The sequence below is a fragment of the Erythrolamprus reginae genome, chromosome 3 (genome assembly GCF_031021105.1).
Source record: "Erythrolamprus reginae isolate rEryReg1 chromosome 3, rEryReg1.hap1, whole genome shotgun sequence".
Lineage (NCBI taxonomy): Eukaryota > Metazoa > Chordata > Lepidosauria > Squamata > Dipsadidae > Erythrolamprus > Erythrolamprus reginae.
Genome location: NC_091952.1, coordinates 50,003,167 through 50,021,169, shown reverse-complemented (window position 1 = coordinate 50,021,169; position 18,003 = coordinate 50,003,167). Strand labels below are relative to the sequence as shown.

General features: G+C 42.3%; 3 protein-coding genes across 11 annotated transcripts in view; 1 reads left to right on the top strand and 2 right to left on the bottom strand.

Annotated features, from left to right (window-relative positions):
• BRPF3 (bromodomain and PHD finger containing 3) overlaps positions 1–10,910 on the bottom strand; it is a 44,770-nt gene extending 33,860 nt beyond the window's left edge. For 7 of the 9 annotated variants that reach the window (XM_070745194.1, XM_070745199.1, XM_070745196.1 and 4 more), the window contains exon 1: positions 10,492–10,775. The gene's annotated coding sequence lies outside the window, so the exon portion shown is untranslated. Of the gene's footprint in view, positions 1–10,491 lie in introns of all 9 variants that reach the window. The other 2 variants (XM_070745203.1, XM_070745201.1) reach the window with 2 other exon arrangements.
• Positions 1–18,003, top strand: part of FKBP5 (FKBP prolyl isomerase 5) — a 1,202,894-nt gene that overhangs the window by 845,407 nt on the left and 339,484 nt on the right. The gene's annotated exons all lie outside the window — the stretch shown is intronic.
• Positions 15,541–18,003, bottom strand: part of MAPK13 (mitogen-activated protein kinase 13) — a 33,080-nt gene continuing 30,617 nt past the window's right edge. The window contains exon 12 of the mRNA XM_070745193.1: positions 15,541–15,872. Within this exon, the coding sequence (XP_070601294.1) occupies positions 15,793–15,872 (80 nt within the window). The 3' untranslated portion in view covers positions 15,541–15,792. The remainder of the gene's footprint in view (positions 15,873–18,003) is intronic.

Here is an 18,003-nt window from a genome sequence, read left to right as displayed (position 1 = left end):
CTTGGAGCTGGTATTGTCATTTGAGTCAACATAACCTTAAACGTAGGGGGCATCTTTTATCAATTATATTGTTCTTCCAATAAAAAAATCTGACGTGGACAGAGACACTGTATTCAAAGCAGAATGAAATTGTTAATAAGGATGCCCATTATGTTATCTAACTGCTTTGTGCTATTCAACAGCTTCCAGTTGTTTGCAGAATCAATTCAAACACTTGCGGGAAATTTCTAGGAAGAAAATAACGATGATATACCACTTCATATTACTCTGACTACAATACTAAAGAATGACCTAAAATCTGTTCAATAATAGTAAGGTGGTAGATAAATTCATGAATATCAAACTAAAAGATATTTATAGCACATTCTTTATACTCCACACTCAAATCTCTGGGGTATAGTCTACCTACATTACTGAACAAAAAATAATTCTATGGAATCAAAGAATAGTGTTGCTGAGAATTCAATAATTGAATTATTTCATCAAATAAGCAAACACGAAACAGGAGATTAGTAAAGGAGGCCAAAACCTTTTCTTTCTTTTTCTTTTTCCAATCTAAGCTAGCAATTAGAAAACTTCCAGAAAAAGTGGGGTGGGATGCTCCAAGCAAGATGGAGAGGGAAGCATAGAACATAAGAACATAAGAAGAGCCATGCTGAATCAGGCCAAAGCCCATCGAGTCCCCCAATTGTACATGGGTATCTTGAGCAGAAAGAGAGGGCAAACCCCTCCCTTTCCCTAGACTCCCAACAAGTGGTACTCAAGGGAATCCTGCCTGCCTCAACCAACATTGAGGCGGCACATGGACATCCATTTCAATAACCACTGATACACTTGGCATCCATGAATCTGTCTAATCCTGCCTTGAAGCTATCAAGGCTGACATCTGTCACGACCTCTTCTGGAAGCGAATTCCATAAATCAACTACCCTCTGGGTGAAGAAATATTTCTCTTTATTTGTCCTCCCTTTCTTAACTATGAGCTTTAGGAATAGTTGTAATGTATGTACAATATTTGTCTTTTGAATTCAACTATACACAAACTATAATTGGTTTGTGCAGATGAGGGAAAACTGGAAATGATAGTCAATACTTTAGTGAAACAAGATCCAAACGATAAAGATAAATTTGAGCCAAAATGAATACTGAAGAATGCAATAGGGTTGACCAGGGTGACCTTATTGATCGTACATTAAACATGTACCAGGAGTATGAGGCAGCTGCTAAAAAGCAAATATTATCTTGGCATTCATTAACAGCAGTGCAAATCCAAATCATTGTCCTTCAAAAGCAACTGTGACAAATTGGATCAAGTTCAGAGGAAGGTATCAAGATGGGTATCAAGAGGATGTAGAAAACAGTCCCTATGAGGAACACTTAAAAGATCTGGGTATGCTTAGCCTACATAAAAGACTAAGAGGAGATATGGTAGCAGTCTGTTCATTCCATTTGAAGGCTACCCAACTCCAGAGTTACTCTGGATATTTTGCCATTTAAAAGCAGAAAAACAATAGAGGAAGAATCTGAAACATCCAACTAACCACATTTCATGTTAAAAAGAACCCCAAAAAGACAGGCACCACAGCTAACCTATCATAGAACTTGGGAGAACTACCCAGTAATTTTAAGGACTTCCAGAATATCATTAGGATTGGATCCCATTCCAGAGGGCTACAATAGAACTTTCACACAAGAGGGAGTGGAATTATTTTTAAGAGCTGTGGTGGTGCAGTGGTTAGAATACAGTACTGCAGGCTACTTCTGCTGACTGCTAATTTCCAGCAGTTTGGCAGTTCGATTCCCACCAGCTCAAGGTTGACTCAGTCTTCCATACTTCTGAGGTGGGTAAAATGAGGACCCAGATTGTTGGGGGCAATATGCTGACTCTGTAAACATCTTAGCAAGGGCGCTAAAACACTGTGAAGCGGTATATAAGTCTAAGTGCTATTGCTATTCTGTTACTGCTCCAGAGGGCAGGACCAGAAGAGTGGGTTAAAACTATAAGGAAAAGCTTTCAGGCAGCACATGGATAAATCTCCCAATAACCTGAGCTGACTGCTACTGAAACAGATTGCCACATGAAATGGTGAGTTCTCTTTGCTGCAATTTTTCAGATTGAATATTCATCTGTCAGAAGTGCTGCAAGAGATCCTAAACCGAACATGGGGTAGGACTACATAACTTCTAAGATTCCCCAAAACCCTATAATTTTCCGCACATGCTAAAATATTGGTTGGTGCTTTTGCTAGATGTATTCATGTTATATAGAACTGATAATTGATTTTAGATTTAACAGCACAGTGATGATGATCCAAAAACTACAAAATCAGAGTTGGGTAATATCCTTACTAAAAAGAATTACCGTAACATATCACAAAATAATGTGCACATTTTCTAATACTGAACATTCTGAAAGAAAACAGCAAAGTACATAAGTTAGAACACAAGGCCTGAATTTAAACAGTGATCAGTTACGCGTGCCAGTATGGAATTTGTAGCTACTGTGCAAACCCAAATGAACTATGATTTATTAAGCCAAGTATAGATGATAAATCACAGCTGACTACAGTTCATTCCCAAAATGAAGACTGCAATAGTATAAGTTTGTGAATGCCAACAATTGTGTATATCACGTTCAATACAAGATTCTGAAAGATGAAGAAATGTTTGGCCCTATGTATAGGGGGAAACAAAGCTCCCAGCCATTAGTCAAGCAGTTTAGCTATTGAATAGTTAAATGTAATATCTCACTGCTTAAAAGCAATATTTATAAGAAACCAATATTCTGCTTTACTAAAGCTTCAAAAATTCCAAAGCAATTTTTCCATTTTCCATTTCTCCCTTCATTCCTACAATGACAGCAGAATATTTTATAGAGGGGATGTAAGCACTGTACAAGATTTGATGTCCATCAAATAGCTGTATGAATTCAAATGTACCCAATGAGATGCATTAAACTGATTCCATGATTTAATTAGGTAATTTGATCAAATTGAAGCTTCACAGAGTTCTAATGTGCTTTTTACAGAGCTATATTCCATGCCTTGATGATAAGAGCTCTGATCCATGAAACCTAATGTGAAAATGAATGTGCTACTGTTTATGGTGTCACCAGATTTTTGTTTATACAGAAGATACAGCAAAGGAATGTATACTTTAAAGTTTCTGTTAAAGAAGGAAAAAGGGAAAAGGAAAGCAAATGCAAGTAAGAAAAGTGAAAGCATGCGAAGAAGTGAAGGAAGGGAAAGTCATAAGGTAAGAGCAGCATTACTACTGGTATCAGGTGATTTCCAGAAACTCTTGAGTATTATAGTACTAATGGCATCAGATTGTGAATGGATGACAATTTTTTTGTTCAGGAAATTTATTTATTCATTTAAGTAAAGGTTTACGAAATAGTTACTATTTATTTTTCCAAAACATCTTCATCAGGTAAAAAATATAAATGTCCCATAAAAAGGAGAACAAAAAAGCATGTATCAATTCCATGTCTTTAGAAAGCATTCATAATCTAGTCATGCACATGGACTTCATAATATAAAGAAGTTTTATTAACTTGAACCAAAGAGCTCTCATGATTTTCTGGGTAAAACAACTACCGTAATTGTCTTTGCTCTCTTTTATAACTCTGAAAATATAAAATTAGAAGTTAATCGCAATATTAACTTCTTGTATCAATGAACTAATATATTAGGAAAATGTGGGATTTTCCTAACATATCAGTTCACCACCAAATGGATCCAAAACTGGCTGACCAACTGCACTTAACCTGTAGTCCATAATGGAACTACATCTACATGCAGTAAGATATCCTATTATTCTTCGATTTTTTTTATAAATGATTTAAATGAGAGGATAGAAAGCGAACTCATCAAATTTGCAGATAACACCAAGCTGGGGGGAAGGGGAGTAGCCAACGCTTTAGAACAGTGATGGCAAACCTTTTTTTCCTCGGGGGCCAAAAGCATACATGTGTACACTATCATGCCCACATATGCCCAACCCATGTTTCAATTTCTCACCCCCTGAGCAAGTGTGCACAACCCATCCGTATATGCGCACACTTCCAGTGGTCCGGTAGGCCCATTTGTCACCCTCCCTAGGATCCAGAGGCTTTCTAGGAGCCTGGAGAGGGTGAAAATGGCCTCCCCGCCCCTCCCAGGGCTGGAAACAGTTTCCCAACTTCTGGTGGACCCGGAAGACCATTTCCCACCCTCTCCAGGCTTCAGGAAAGCTTCCTGAAACCTGGGGAAGGAGAAAAGTGGCCCAACGGGCATACCGGAAGTTCCGGTAGGCCTGTTGGGTCGGTTTTTCACCATCCACCGGCTATGGAGGGTTTCCTGAAGCCTGGGGTGGGTGAAAATGGTCTCTCCCCACCCACTGGAAGGCCAAAAATCAGCTGGCCAGCACACACTTGTATGCTGGAGCTGACATAGAGCAACACCTTGTGTGCCCTCAGATATGGCTCCCCACAGGTTCACCATCATGGCTTTAGAAGATAAGACTATAACACTGGGCAATGCAATTCAGGTAAAGTTTTATACTTAGACAAGAAAAACTCTTAGGCAAGAGCCAGGGTGGCGCAGTGGTTACAGTGCAGCACCGCAGGCTACTTCAGCTAACTGCTAGCTGTTGTTCAGCAGTTCAAATCTCACCAACGACGCAAGGTTGACTCAGACTTCCATCCTTCCAAGGTGGGTAAAATGAGGACCCAGATTGTTAGGGGCAATATGCTGATTCTGTAAACTACTCAGAGAGGGCTATAAAAGCACTATGAAGTGATGTATAAGTCTAAATGCTATTGCTGTTGCTAAAACCAAATGCACAGCTATAGAATAGGTGATCCATGCTCAACAGTAGAAATAGTGAGAGGTATCTAGGATTCTAGTGGACAACATTAAAATATAAGTGTGCTGCAGCTGCCAAAAAAACCAGTGCGATCCAAGGTTGCATCAAGAGAGATAATATCAAGTTCCAATGAAATGTTAGTACTGCATTACAGTGTATACTACTTTGCAAGATCACACCTAGAATATTGCATCTAGTTTTGACCACCATGGTAGAAAAATTATGTTGAGAGTAGAAAGGATGCAAAGAAGAGCAATAAAAATGATTGCTAAAACAAAGATGATTGCTAAAACATATAATGAAAGATTACAGGAACTGGCTGTTCCTACCGGTAGTTTAACAAAGAAAAGGACTAGGGGTGACACGATAGCAGTCTTCCAATATTTGAGAGGATGTCACAAAGAACAGGAGGTCAATCTATTCTTCAAAGCACTGAAGAAAGGACAAGAAGTAACAGATGGAAACTTGTCAAAGAGAGATCCAACCTAGAACTAAGGAGAAATTCCCTGATAGCAAGAAAAATTAACCAGTGGAATGGCTTGCCTCCAGAAGTTGAGGGTGGTCTGTCACTGGAAGTTTTTAAGAAGAAACTGAATAGCCATTTGTTTGGAATGATACAGGATTTCCTGCTTGAGCACCAGTTGGATTGGAAGACCTCCAAGGTCCCTTCCTATTCTGTTTGCCCTTCTGTACTGCTATTGCGCTGCTTTTTACAGTTAGCAGAATAAAGTTTTTCTATTGCTGGTGAACAAAATAATGCTAAATTAAAATGATACATACAGAGAACTTTATTCTGTGTATAATTTTAATTCAGCACTATTTTTTTTCATCACCAATGTCTTTCATATCCAAGATCATCCTCACAAGTAAGTCCCACTGAGAGACAAGAGTCTGAAATTCAAAATGTATTGCCTGTAAATGCTGCCTGTTTTATTGCTTCCTGTAGACCCTAACTGAGGAATTCGGGATGAAAGCAAAGACAGCTGCCCCCTGAAAAGCCTCTTTTAACTGCCTGTTTTTGTGAAAGGGGGAGTGGTTCTCCATGGCTCCAATCATCAGAATTTACTGTATTCAGTATACAGAATTTAATGTACGTACTCAATTGGTCAAACTAAACATAATATTAAATATATACTTTTTTAATTTCTACAACTAGAAATGATTTCTACAACTTTATTTTATTTCTACAACTATTTACATGGGGTCTTACAGTAGGATCCCATACAAATAGGATGGAAATTTCCTTTCCAAAGAAACCACTGGTCCTGGAAATAGTTTGCACAGATAGCAATTGACATTTCTGTGCCAGTATGCATGTGCTTTTTAACAATTTCATAAAATGAGGAAAACTTTTAAACCCCTATTATCTGTCTACCAAACCCCATAATGGAAGATTATATCTGTAGCTCATCAAAGACTCCACAGTGTTCTAATAGCCTACAATAGCTATTAATAACTTTAATATCTAACACTGAATCTAATAATGCATTTCAGATCTTAGAAACTTGAATCTTCTAGTTCAGTGTGTCTCAATGTTGGCAACTTTAAGCTGTATGTATAGTACTTCAAATACCAGAATTCCACAGCCAGGTATATAAAATATGGTTAAAAACAAGGCTCAGAAATAACTATTTGTGTGTATGCAACTTTAGATTTATTCCTAAGGTGAATTCTGAAATTTGGTTTATTTATTTTTTATTCTCCTCTACTTTGGATGTAACTGCTCATAAACCACATTAAAGATATTTTTATAGGGCTTTGCAGTTAAGTGAAGGTTCAGAGAAGATAAGGAGCCAGTGTATTTTCAGGGCCAGTGAGTTTAATACCAGGCCTAAAATCTATGTAATCAGTGAGTCCAATATCATGCCTCATAACATTCCTAAAATCTATATACCATTTTCTTCTCAAACAGTACAGATCTAAGGGAGTTATAGAGGTTTATAGTGATACTCCTTCTCTGTCACTCCATATTGTATTGTTTTTCTCATTTAAATATTCCCAGATATGGAGAGAAATTGTTTAGAGAAAACTTCATCTATTTAATCATATAAATATTACAGATTAAGGACTAGTAAAAGCATGTCCAAACTTAATAATAAAATGAAAACAGAAAAGTGAGGATATACAAATATTAAATACATTAATAAACAGACGCTTTAAGTTGCAATATTTGATTTACAGTTGAATATTATATTTCCCATTTAAAAAGCAATCTATTAAATCTATTAAACTAGCTTTCAAGCAATTTTATTAGCCTCCTAGCTATCCTTACAGATTTTACCATAATTAAGATATGATAACATTTGCCAATGCCAATTTATCTAGATCCTGGGACTATTGAAACAGTTTTCAAACACATCACACTCCCTTTTTGTATTGCACAGCTCATGCATCAATGGGTAAAAGTTGACATATTGCCACACAAAAAAAAATCCCATCTTTGGGATTTGTGGAAAGCAAAATTGTACTTTTCAGTTCTAGATACTGCAAATCTGATGGGTTTAAATGGCATACTAAATCTCTAAGTTTTATAACTCAGGCCCAAAAGTTAGACATGGGGGTTAAAACAGTGGCATGTACATCCTTGTTAAAGCTGTAGGACTGGAGTTGGGCTTTACTAGCAACAAGGAAACAGGCAACTAAGGGAGGAAACAGATGTTTGGATCTAGACATGATATAGAAAATGTGCCATTCCTGGTGTTTACAGTTACTAGAGCATTGGGACATGTAATATATGGGACCAACAAAAGAAAGGGGAAGAAGTGCAGAATTGTTTTGAACTAATTGGTCAAATATTTGAGAGGATTCATATTTCCCAATATATTATGATTTGTATAATGCAGTTGACTATAGTCATGCCTGCTTTAGCCGCTATAAAACCTGTTCATGCAATAGATTTAAGTGTAAAAAAACTAAAGAAAATATTATTGGATTTGGAATGAAGTATTAATGCAGTCAATGAATCAGACATTAAGGCTATACTTTCACAGCAAGAATTTTCTGCACCAGACAAAACCAATCAAAGTATTGCTTGCTGAGACAAAAAGAATTGTGCTTATGTACTGTGTTCCACTTTGTTTTTAAAATGTCCTATACCCCAGAAGAAATCAATTGAGCACTGATAAATATATTAGAGTGGCAGGGTTTTCTCACCTCAAAATGAATACACTACTTCAAAGGGGGGGGGGGGCTCATTTTTGTTTTCATATCTGAGGAACATTATACTGTTGCCATATTTAATTAACTGGATAATTAATTGTCCGAGTCAAAAAGAGGGCGGTGAAAATATTTACAAACCCCTCACATTCTGGATACAAACTGAACCTAAGAACATAAGAAAACTGCTTCAACTCCTACCCTCAAAACAACGCTATAGAGCACTGCATGCCATAACAACTAGACACAAAAACATTTTCCCCCAAACGCCATCACTCTGCTAAAAAAATAATTCCCTCACCACTATCAAACTATTTACTAAGTCTGCACTACTATTAATATTCTCATCATTTCCATCATCCATCTCTTCCCACAAGTGACTGTAACTTTGTTGCTTGTATCCTTACGATTTACATTGACTGGTTCCTAATATGATTTGATTGCTTAGTTGTACCCGGACTATCATTAAGTGTTGCACCTTATGATTCTTGACAAACGTTTCTTTTATGTACAATGAGAGCATATGCACCAAGACAAATTCCTTGTGTGTCCAATCCTACTTGGCCAATAAAATTCTATTCTGTTCTCTTCTAATTCTATTCTATTCTCTGCTCGAGATGCTGTAATGGTGCATTCTTCCAGAGGATTGGTCTGGATGATCTCTAAAGTATATCCCAAATCTTTTTCTACAATTCTACAGAAAGACTGAAACTAAGCCTGACATTTACTTAAATCCATTTCTGACATTATGACAAACTGACATTTACTTAAATCCATTTCAAGGTAACTCATGAAAGCTTTTTCGTGGAATGTATCTTTTATTTTATGTACACTAAGAGTACGTATATGCACCAAGACAAATTCCTTATGTGTCCAATCACACTTGGCCAATAAAGAATTCTATTCTATTCTAGTCATCTTTTCCAAGACTCCTGTAATTCTACCCTGCACTTCCAAGGAAAAAAGCAACCTAGAACTAAGGAGAAATTTCCTGATAATTAATCAGGGGAATAGTTCCTCCAGAAGTCATTAAATGCTCCAACAGTGGAAGTTTTTAAGAAGAGATTGGATAACCATTTGCCTGAAATGTTATACACTGCTCAAAAAAATAAAGGGAACACTCAAACAACACAATATAACTCCAAGTAAATCAAACTTCTGTGAAATCAAACTGTCCACTTAGGAAGCAACACTGATTGACAATCAATTTCACATGCTGTTGTGCACATTCAACTCTGTACAGAACAAAGTATTCAAAGAGAATATTTCATTCATTCAGATCTAGGATGTGTTATTTGAGTGTTCCCTTTATTTTTTTGAACAGTAGTTTCCTGCCTAAAGCAGGGGGTTGGGCTAGATGACCTCCAAAGTCCCTTTCCAGTTCTGCTTTCTATTTTAATTCTTAATTCCCAATTCTATTCTACCTGGTATCCTGTAGCCTGAATTACGGAAAGGCAGCCATGAATTCCATTAAGGCATAGCTGGCTAAGAATTCTGGGAATTGAAGTCCACAAATCTTAAATTTGCCAAGTTTGGGGACCTCTGCCAGCAACTAACTGATGCCAGGCAGCAGAAGCGTGTTAACGTTGGACTACAGACACGGCTATATCTAAAATAAACTCGGTTGAATTCTGCCCATCCTGAATCCTCTGAGAGAAATTTGTGTTCCACGCAAAGCTTTTTCAACCGAACGAGCCACCGTACGACGTCAAGTATTCGGATCCCAAACCAAAAATTCCCCTCAGGCCCCACCATGGAAAATAACTTTCCCAGGGGAAACGCTCTCGAATCAACCCTGTGGTGGAAGGGAGGCTCTTGTCACGTGACCGACAGGGCAACAATTTTTGAGCTCTCCTAACCGCCAGCCCGCCTCACTGTCTTCCACAGATTTTTTTTTTTTTAAAAAGCAAAGGGACGGGGGGGCGAAGGGAGGAAAGGAGGAGGAAAAAGTAGGCCCGAATATGAATTTATTAATGTCTCCAAGGCCCTGGGAGGGGGAGGGAGGGGAGAGGGGGGAATCCCTCCACTAATTGCATAGCAGGTAAAGGAATCATCCGTAGCCGCGTTCGGATTGGAAAGCGGCGCTGTCCATCCTCCGTCAATGGAATCAATCGCAATCATCCCGGTTCCAAACGGGAGCGACGTGTCCCTGCCTCAACCAATGGTGAAGGGGAAGGTGGGTGTGGCCAACGATGTCCCGGTTATGAGGGCAAACAAGATGGCGGGGAGCGGTTTCCTTCTTTTCCCCGCGCTCTCAGTTGCTCTCCGTTCCCCCCCCCTCAAATTCGGTTATAAGGCGTGGCGGGAAGTTTCCTATCCCGCATCTCGGAGGGCTCCAGGCCTTTCTAATCTTGTCACCCAGCTCCCGCCCAAACCGGTCACCTTCATGCGAACCTAGGGGGGGGAGACCGTGAGGAAAGGGAGGGGAATGAGGTTGCGACTGCGGCGGGACGGGGAGGGGGGGGAAGAGCTCTTGACTCTACTTGCCTGGGCCGCCTCCTCGTTCTCCGCCGCGGGGGCCCCTGACTTTCTGCGGAGCGCTCGGGATTGCACCGTCGGCAAAAGGGTGGAGGGGGGGGGGGAACACAAGATGTCGGCTCAGCCAGTATCTCCTCAGCGCCGCCCCCTCATGCCAGCGACTCCCAGCCTGCTGCCTCTTTGCCTCAGTGCCTCCACCGCGGCTCCGGCTCCTGTTGCGGGGTGGGGGTGGGGGGGTGGAGGGAGCGAGGAAAGGCAAGATGGAGGCGGCGGCGGCAAAAAAAAAAAAAAAAGGCAGGAGCGCAGCCCGGCCAAACGATGGAGAGGAAAGGGGGGGAAGGGAGGGAAGGAGGCGGTGAGGGAGGGGGCTGCAGCCGCGCTCGTCTCTCTTTCGCCCCCCCCCCGGCAAGGACCGCCCGCCCCCCCCCGCTTTTCCTCTCCGGACTTCGAATTGGGAAGGCTTGGGGGCAGCGGTGGGACGGGAGGGGGGTGGGGAAGTGACCGAGATAGGCTAATGAACCCTTGTGTGGTGGCGGCTGACAGACACACGGGTGTGTGTATGTGGCGAGGTGGGGTGTAATTCTTGAAACTGGCTGCCTCAGGAGGCCGGTTTGAGGACGAAGTTGAATTCTGGCGCCATGCAGGGAGGAAAACTGCTGGGAATCATTCTGAGGCAGCAAACTGAGAAGAGCTTTGTTCATACCTGATCCAATTCCTACAGGGGAGAGTCACTTCCCGTGTAAGAACGTGTGCACCCCATATGTACATTGGAGCATGTGTGCAATTTGCTGCAGGCTTATGCTTCTGGGGAGGCCCTGCCCAGCAAAATGACAAGTGTCTGAAATATGGCCTGCCAAACTACACGTGATGTTAACATGTGCGGCACTGTAATAAGAGCCTGTTTCTCATAAATTTAAAAAAGTCTAGATCTGAGCCGGCCTCCTCGATCTGCTCTAAAGGTCCCCCCCACAATACAATCACTGTCATTTTAATAAAATATATATTGGAAAACAGGTTGAAGTTAGAAGTGTTGAATTATACTATTCAAGGTGTACAGGAAAATACGAAAGATGTGTACTGCTGTGCTGTTTAAATTTATTTGATTTGGATTTTGGCTTTATGCCACATGATGTACAGAACGTACAATTACTACTTGTAATTGCAAAAAATAAATTAGCCGTATATTACAAGGATTCCAAATATTGTATGAGTTAGCTAGTGACATAAAGAAACCAGACAGTATAAGTTGTGTGATTCATATTGGAAAAAAATGTTACATTGCAGCAGTGCTCAATTCATGAATGCTAAGTAGAAGGAAGAGGAAGAACTTTAGATACTCATTCTTATGTTGTTATTAGTGTACCGACCAGGAACTTGTGAATACACCTTGGTTCACAGCTAAAGTTAAGCACCTACGTTGTTCCAAACAGGAAGCCTACAGATCAACAAATGAACCAGCAAACGTGGAAAACGCTTAAAAACATCACCAGTTATGGCAATCCTTCTCAAGCGGAGGGAAATCAGCATGTGGGAGATGACCTGAACATGTTCTATTGCAGGTTTGAAAGGAAACTACAGCCACTTATCTCCACAACCTCCATCCCAGAGACACCAACAACAGGCAAATCTATAATTGACCCCATCCCATTGGGTTCGCAGCTGGTGATCACAGAAAAGGAAGTACAAGATCTATTTCACATACAGAAGCCAAGAAAAGCACCAAGCCCAGACAAGATAACTCCTTGCTTAGAAGTCTGTGCTGACCAATTGGCCCCCATCTTTACCCAAATCTTCAACAAATCACTAGAGATATCCAATGTTCCTTCTTTATTATTATTTATTTATTATTATTTATTAGATTTGTATGCCGCCCCTCTCCGCAGATTCAGGGCGGCTCACAACAGCAATAAAAGAGTATACAATAAATTTAATATTTAAAAAATATCTAAAAGACCCATTATTTTAAACAAAAACATACAACACAAGCATACCATACATAACACTATATAAGCCTGGGGAAAATGTCTCAATTCCCCCATGCCTGACAGCAGAGGTGGGTTTTAAGATGTTTGCAAAAGCCAAGGAGGGCGGGGGCAATCCTAATCTCCAGGGGGAGCAGGTTCGAGAGGGTCGGAGCCCTCTTCTCCTGGGTCCCGCCAGACATTGTTTAGTCGACGGGACCCGGAGAAGGCCAACTCTGGGACCTAACCGGTCGCTGGGGTTCGTGCGGCAGAAGGCGGTCTCGGAGATATTCTGGTCCGATGCCATAAAGGGCTTTATAGGTCATAACCAACACTTTGAATTGTGACCGGAAACTGGCAACCAATGCAGACTGCGGAGTGTTGGTGTTACATGGGCATACCTAGGGAAGCCCATGATTGCTCTCGCAGCTGCATTTTGCATGATCTGAAGTTTCTGAAAACTCTTCAAAGGTAGCCCCATGTAGAGAGCGTTACAGTAATCGAGGCTCGAGGTGATGAGGGCATGAGTGACTGAGCAGTGACTCCCGGTCCAGATAGGGCCGCAACTGGTGCACCAGGATCAGTAATTCCACCCCCCAGGGTGATGGACAGACAGAATTATCCTTGGGAGGCAAAACCCACAGCCACTCTGTCTTATCATTCTTGCTACAAATGGTCCACTCTGCTGAATAAGCCCTCCATCAAGGAACTGAATGACTACAGACCAGTTGCTCTAACACGGTGATAGTGAGCCTTTTTTGGTTCTCATGCCAACAGGGTGTGTGTCAGTGTGTTAGCATGCATGTACGTGCCTACACCCCTACACACACACACACGCATGCGCACCACCGCCTGCTGCCCCATGCATGTGCGCAGTCCTCAGTAAAGCCTGGGACGTGAAAAAAATGGGCAAACCGGAAGTTCAGACAATGCACTTCCGGTTTGTTTCTTGTGCTGTTTTTTGCACTCCGGAGGGTTCAGGGAAGCTTCCTTAAACCCCAGAGTGCAAAAAACATCCCAACAGATAAAATGGATGTTTTGAAAATGCATTTCTGGTTTGTCCGTTGGGCTGGTTGTTTTGCACTCTGGGACTTAAGGAAGCTTCCGTGAACCCTCTGGAGTGCAAAAAAAATAGCACTACTGACAGTTTTCATTTTTCTTAGTAATGGAGATCTGTTTAAACTTTCCAGTTTCCACACTAGAGTTTTTCAAGCTAGTTGGACCTGGATTATATATTTGACATACAGAAAATGACTATAGCAATGTATGGAATGATGTCTTGTTTTCACAAAACTTTTGTAGCCAGAGAAAAATTGTATTAATCTGCCATAGATTCGCAGTATGATTATGCTATACTATTGTTGTATGCAAAACACTTTTCCAGCTGGGAATATGTTGAGATAACTCCCATAACTCTCCTCCAGGCTGTCAAAGTGTTATAGGGCCTGGGACAAGAGCTGAGATGAAATTGTTTCAACTACCCTCAAAACGAAACTATAGAGCACTGCACACCAAGACCACTAGAGACAAGAACAGTTTTTCCCCAAATGCCATCACCCTGCTAAACAAATAATTCCCTTACTTCTGTCAAACTATTCACCAAGACTGGATTATTATTACTATTGGTCTTATCGTTTGGATCACCATCTCCTCCCACTTATGACAGCAGGACTGTAACTTGTTGTTTGTATCTTTACGATTTATATTAATATTGTTTCCTGGTTGCTTATTGTACCCTATGACAATCATGAAGTGTTGTACCTTATGATTCTTGACAAATATATCTTGTCTTTTTATATACATTGAGAGCATATGCACCAAAGACAAATTCCTTGTGTGTCCAATCACACTTGGCCAAAATATAATTCTATTTTCTTTTGTCTTAAGCAGTTTTTTCATTCTTTGGATGTTTTCCTTACTAATCACATTTTTAACATGCCAATGCTTGATGTTATATTTGTAGCCTTTATCCATTTGGCATTTTATTGCAAAATCTCCATTCCCACCCCACTCCGGGGCCAGCCAGAGGTGGTATTTGCCAGTTCTGTGAACTACTCAAAATTTCTGCTACCAGTTCTCCAGAACCTGTCAGAACTTGCTGGATTTCATCCCTGCGTAAAATGCTTCTGAAAATTACAGTAAGATGAAAGTACCCTTCGTTTCATTGCATTATACAGTTCAGTCATTTTAAAGTACTAAATATTGCCAAATGAAACTGCTCTGTAATCCAACAGGCTATTCAGTTCTTCCACTTTTTATCTTAAATTGTAAATCCCTGATCTCATCATATATGTGTGTTTGCATGGGTGGGTGGGAGTGAACCAGAGGTGGATTTGGACTGGTTCGCCTGAACTGGTAGCAAGCCACTGGTGATGTTATGATGATGTCATGGAACCGGTTCTGTCGGTGCTGGTCCATAGACAATGCCATCTTTTGTTTGGAATTTTTATTTTGGATTTAAAAAAAAATATCCCAGTTTTATTTCTTCTGTGTATGAAGCCGGGTTTCTGGCACTGCACATGCATCACTATCTTATTTTTGACTTTTCTTCTTTTATTGGATTTTTATTGTATCTTTCAGCACTGCTCATGTGACCCACCAGGTACGGGAGGAAGCGAACCAGCAGTGAGGGGAGTTAGAACCCACCCCTGGAGTGAACATGTGGAGTGCGAGTGCACACACATATCCTAGATCCCAATTAAAATAATAATAGAGTTAATATTTGCAAAGAAACAATACTGGGGAAAATCATGCCAGATGGGAATTATCATGCTTTAAGATGTAAATACTTTTTATTTGCAATTCTATATGGCTAATGTAAGGTCATTAAGAAGTGAGAGATCTGTTTCAAATGTAAAATATCTAGTGATGAGAATGAATCACAAGGAAGGTAATGTAAGTGCTCTTTGCAACTGTTCCTTTATTATATAAATGGTTTTTCTTTTCTTTTTTTGAAACATGTTTTTTTATTTAATTGGCGATGTTAGGAGAAAGAAATATTTTATTCACTTGTAGAAACATTTACTTTAACTTTTTAGACCACATTTATGGAACCAGTTACAAAAAGCACAAGAAAAAGAAAAACAAAGCCACCACATTTTATCACAAAGAGATTTAATGAGAATCACCTCAACCTGTGCCTCTCAAGATTGCTGTATCACTCTGACGTTCAGAGTAAAGTTGGCCTCTGTTGATTCAGTATCATTGTGCTCTTTCTCTCTCATTCTCTTGCTATGTATATATATATATGCCCTTTTTCATCCTGGTTTATATTTACTCTTCTTTAGGACCAAAACACCGATGGTTGTGTATCATTGGAAAGGTCGATCAGCGCTAGACATACAAGAGTCTATAAAGTCATGCCACTTCTTCTCTTGGAATCCTTCCGAGCAATTGGGCTGAATGACAGTATTTCACTGTAAATATGCCCTTTAAAGATAAACAAAATTTGCATACATGTAAGTGCATTTTTGTTCAAACGATAAAGACACACTGATCACATTTTAGTAAACTATAATGGATGGAGGATTGAATGCACCTGAAAATACATGTTGCTATCCCAGTATAATTTTTGAACAGCAACAAAAACAATACTCACAGAGGGCAACACTTCATATTACATAGGCCTTCCTAAACTACTCAGTTTTTAAAAAGGTTGTGAAAGACCTATTCTTACTACCAGTACTCATTCCATTGAAGAGATGGGTAATTTTTCCTGCTGTATTTAAATGATATTTTAAAACGTTATTATAGGTGGCATTATATGTTATTTTTATTAAGTATGGATTTAGTTTGCTAGCTGCCTTTTAAAACCTAATTTAAATGTTATAATTTTATGAATCCACTATTTTGAATTGCATACCGTGTTTCCCCGATAGTAAGACCCCCCCGATTGTAAGACATATGGGGGGTTTCAGGGGGGTCGGCTTATATAAGCCATACCCCGAAAGTAAGACATATGTCTTACTTTCGGGGAAACACGGTACTAAAAGCGAGGGAGGCGTCCGCTACTCCCGCCGCCGCCTTTGCTCTCCCCGCCGCGCCTGGGGCTGCCTGCCTGCCTGCTGCCGTAGCCGGGCTGGGCGCGGGGCATCCTCGGTGTTGGGCAGCAGCGGGAGGAGCCGCAGCCTCCGGAGCCGGCCAGGACGCGCATCGCAGACCGGCCCCGCCGCGGCGCAGGAGGGATGGAGGCCGGGCCCGACGGGCAGCCGCGCCTGCTGGGCAACGCCGCCTAACGCCGCCCGCCCGGAGGAGAAGAGGCCTCGCCCGGGCCGAAGCCGCCTTTGCTCTCCCCGCCGCGCCTGGGGCTGCCTGCCTGCCTGCCTGCTGCCGTAGCCGGGCTGGGCGCGGGGCATCCTCGGCGTTGGGCGGCAGGCAGGCAGCCCCAGGCGCGGCGGGGAGAGCAAAGGCGGCTTCGGCCCGGGCGAGGCCTCTTCTCCGGGCAGCCGCGCCTGCCGCGCAACGCTGCCTAACGCCGCCCGCCCGGAGGAGAAGAGGCCTCGCCCGGGCCGAAGCCGCCTTTGCTCTCCCCGCCGCGCCTGGGGCTGCCTGCCTGCCTGCTGCCCAACACCGAGGATGCCCCGCGCCCAGCCCGGCTACGGCAGCAGGCAGGCAGCCCCAGGCGCGGCGGGGAGACCAAAGGCGGCTTCGGCCCGGCGCGGCGGGGAGAGCAGGCAGCCCCAGGCGCGGCGGGGAGAGCAAAGGCGGCTTCGGCCCGGGCGAGGCCTCTTCTCCTCCGTGCAGCCGCGCCTGCCGCGCAACGCCGCCTAACGCCGCCCGCCCGGAGAAGAGGCCTCGCCCGGGCCGAAGCCGCCTTTGCTCTCCCCGCCGCGCCTGGGGCTGCCTGCCTGCCTGCTGCCGTAGCCGGGCTAGGCGCGGGGCATCCTCGGCGTTGGGCAGCAGCGGGAGGAGCCGCAGCCTCCGGAGCCGGCCAGCCGGGCGCCCCCAGGACACGCATCGCGGACCGGCCCCGCCACGGCGCAGGAGGGATGGAGGCCGGGCCCGACGGGCAGCCACACCTGCTGCACAACGCCGCCTAACGCCGCCCGCCCGGAGGAGAAAAGGCCTCGCCCGGGCCGAAGCCCGAAGACGAGCCGGCCCCGGTGCCCGGGACAATATAACACATACCCCCAAAGTAAGACACAGTGGGGCTTTTGGGGGTAAAAAGATAGTAAGACACTGCCTTACTATCGGGGAAACACGGTATTAGACTTATATTTGTATATTAGACCTATATTGGACCACCACGCTGAAGATAAGAGGCGATACACGGCTAAGAAATGCTTCCGATATGTGAATACTTAATAATTAGATGTGGACTTTAAAAAATGGACCTGTCATTGTTAAACATCAATTTGTTAGATTTATCAGTTCATCTCTTCAGTATAAATGAGTCCTGTTCTAGCTTGTCATTCCAAATCATGAACTCACTGCAAGGTGGGCTGTTCCCTGTCTTTATTAAGGTTTCATAGGAAAGGATTATAAAGAAACATACGCTTTAAGTTTTCAACGTATCATTCAAACTAGCATATGGCATATTATTTGATGGTATATTTAGATA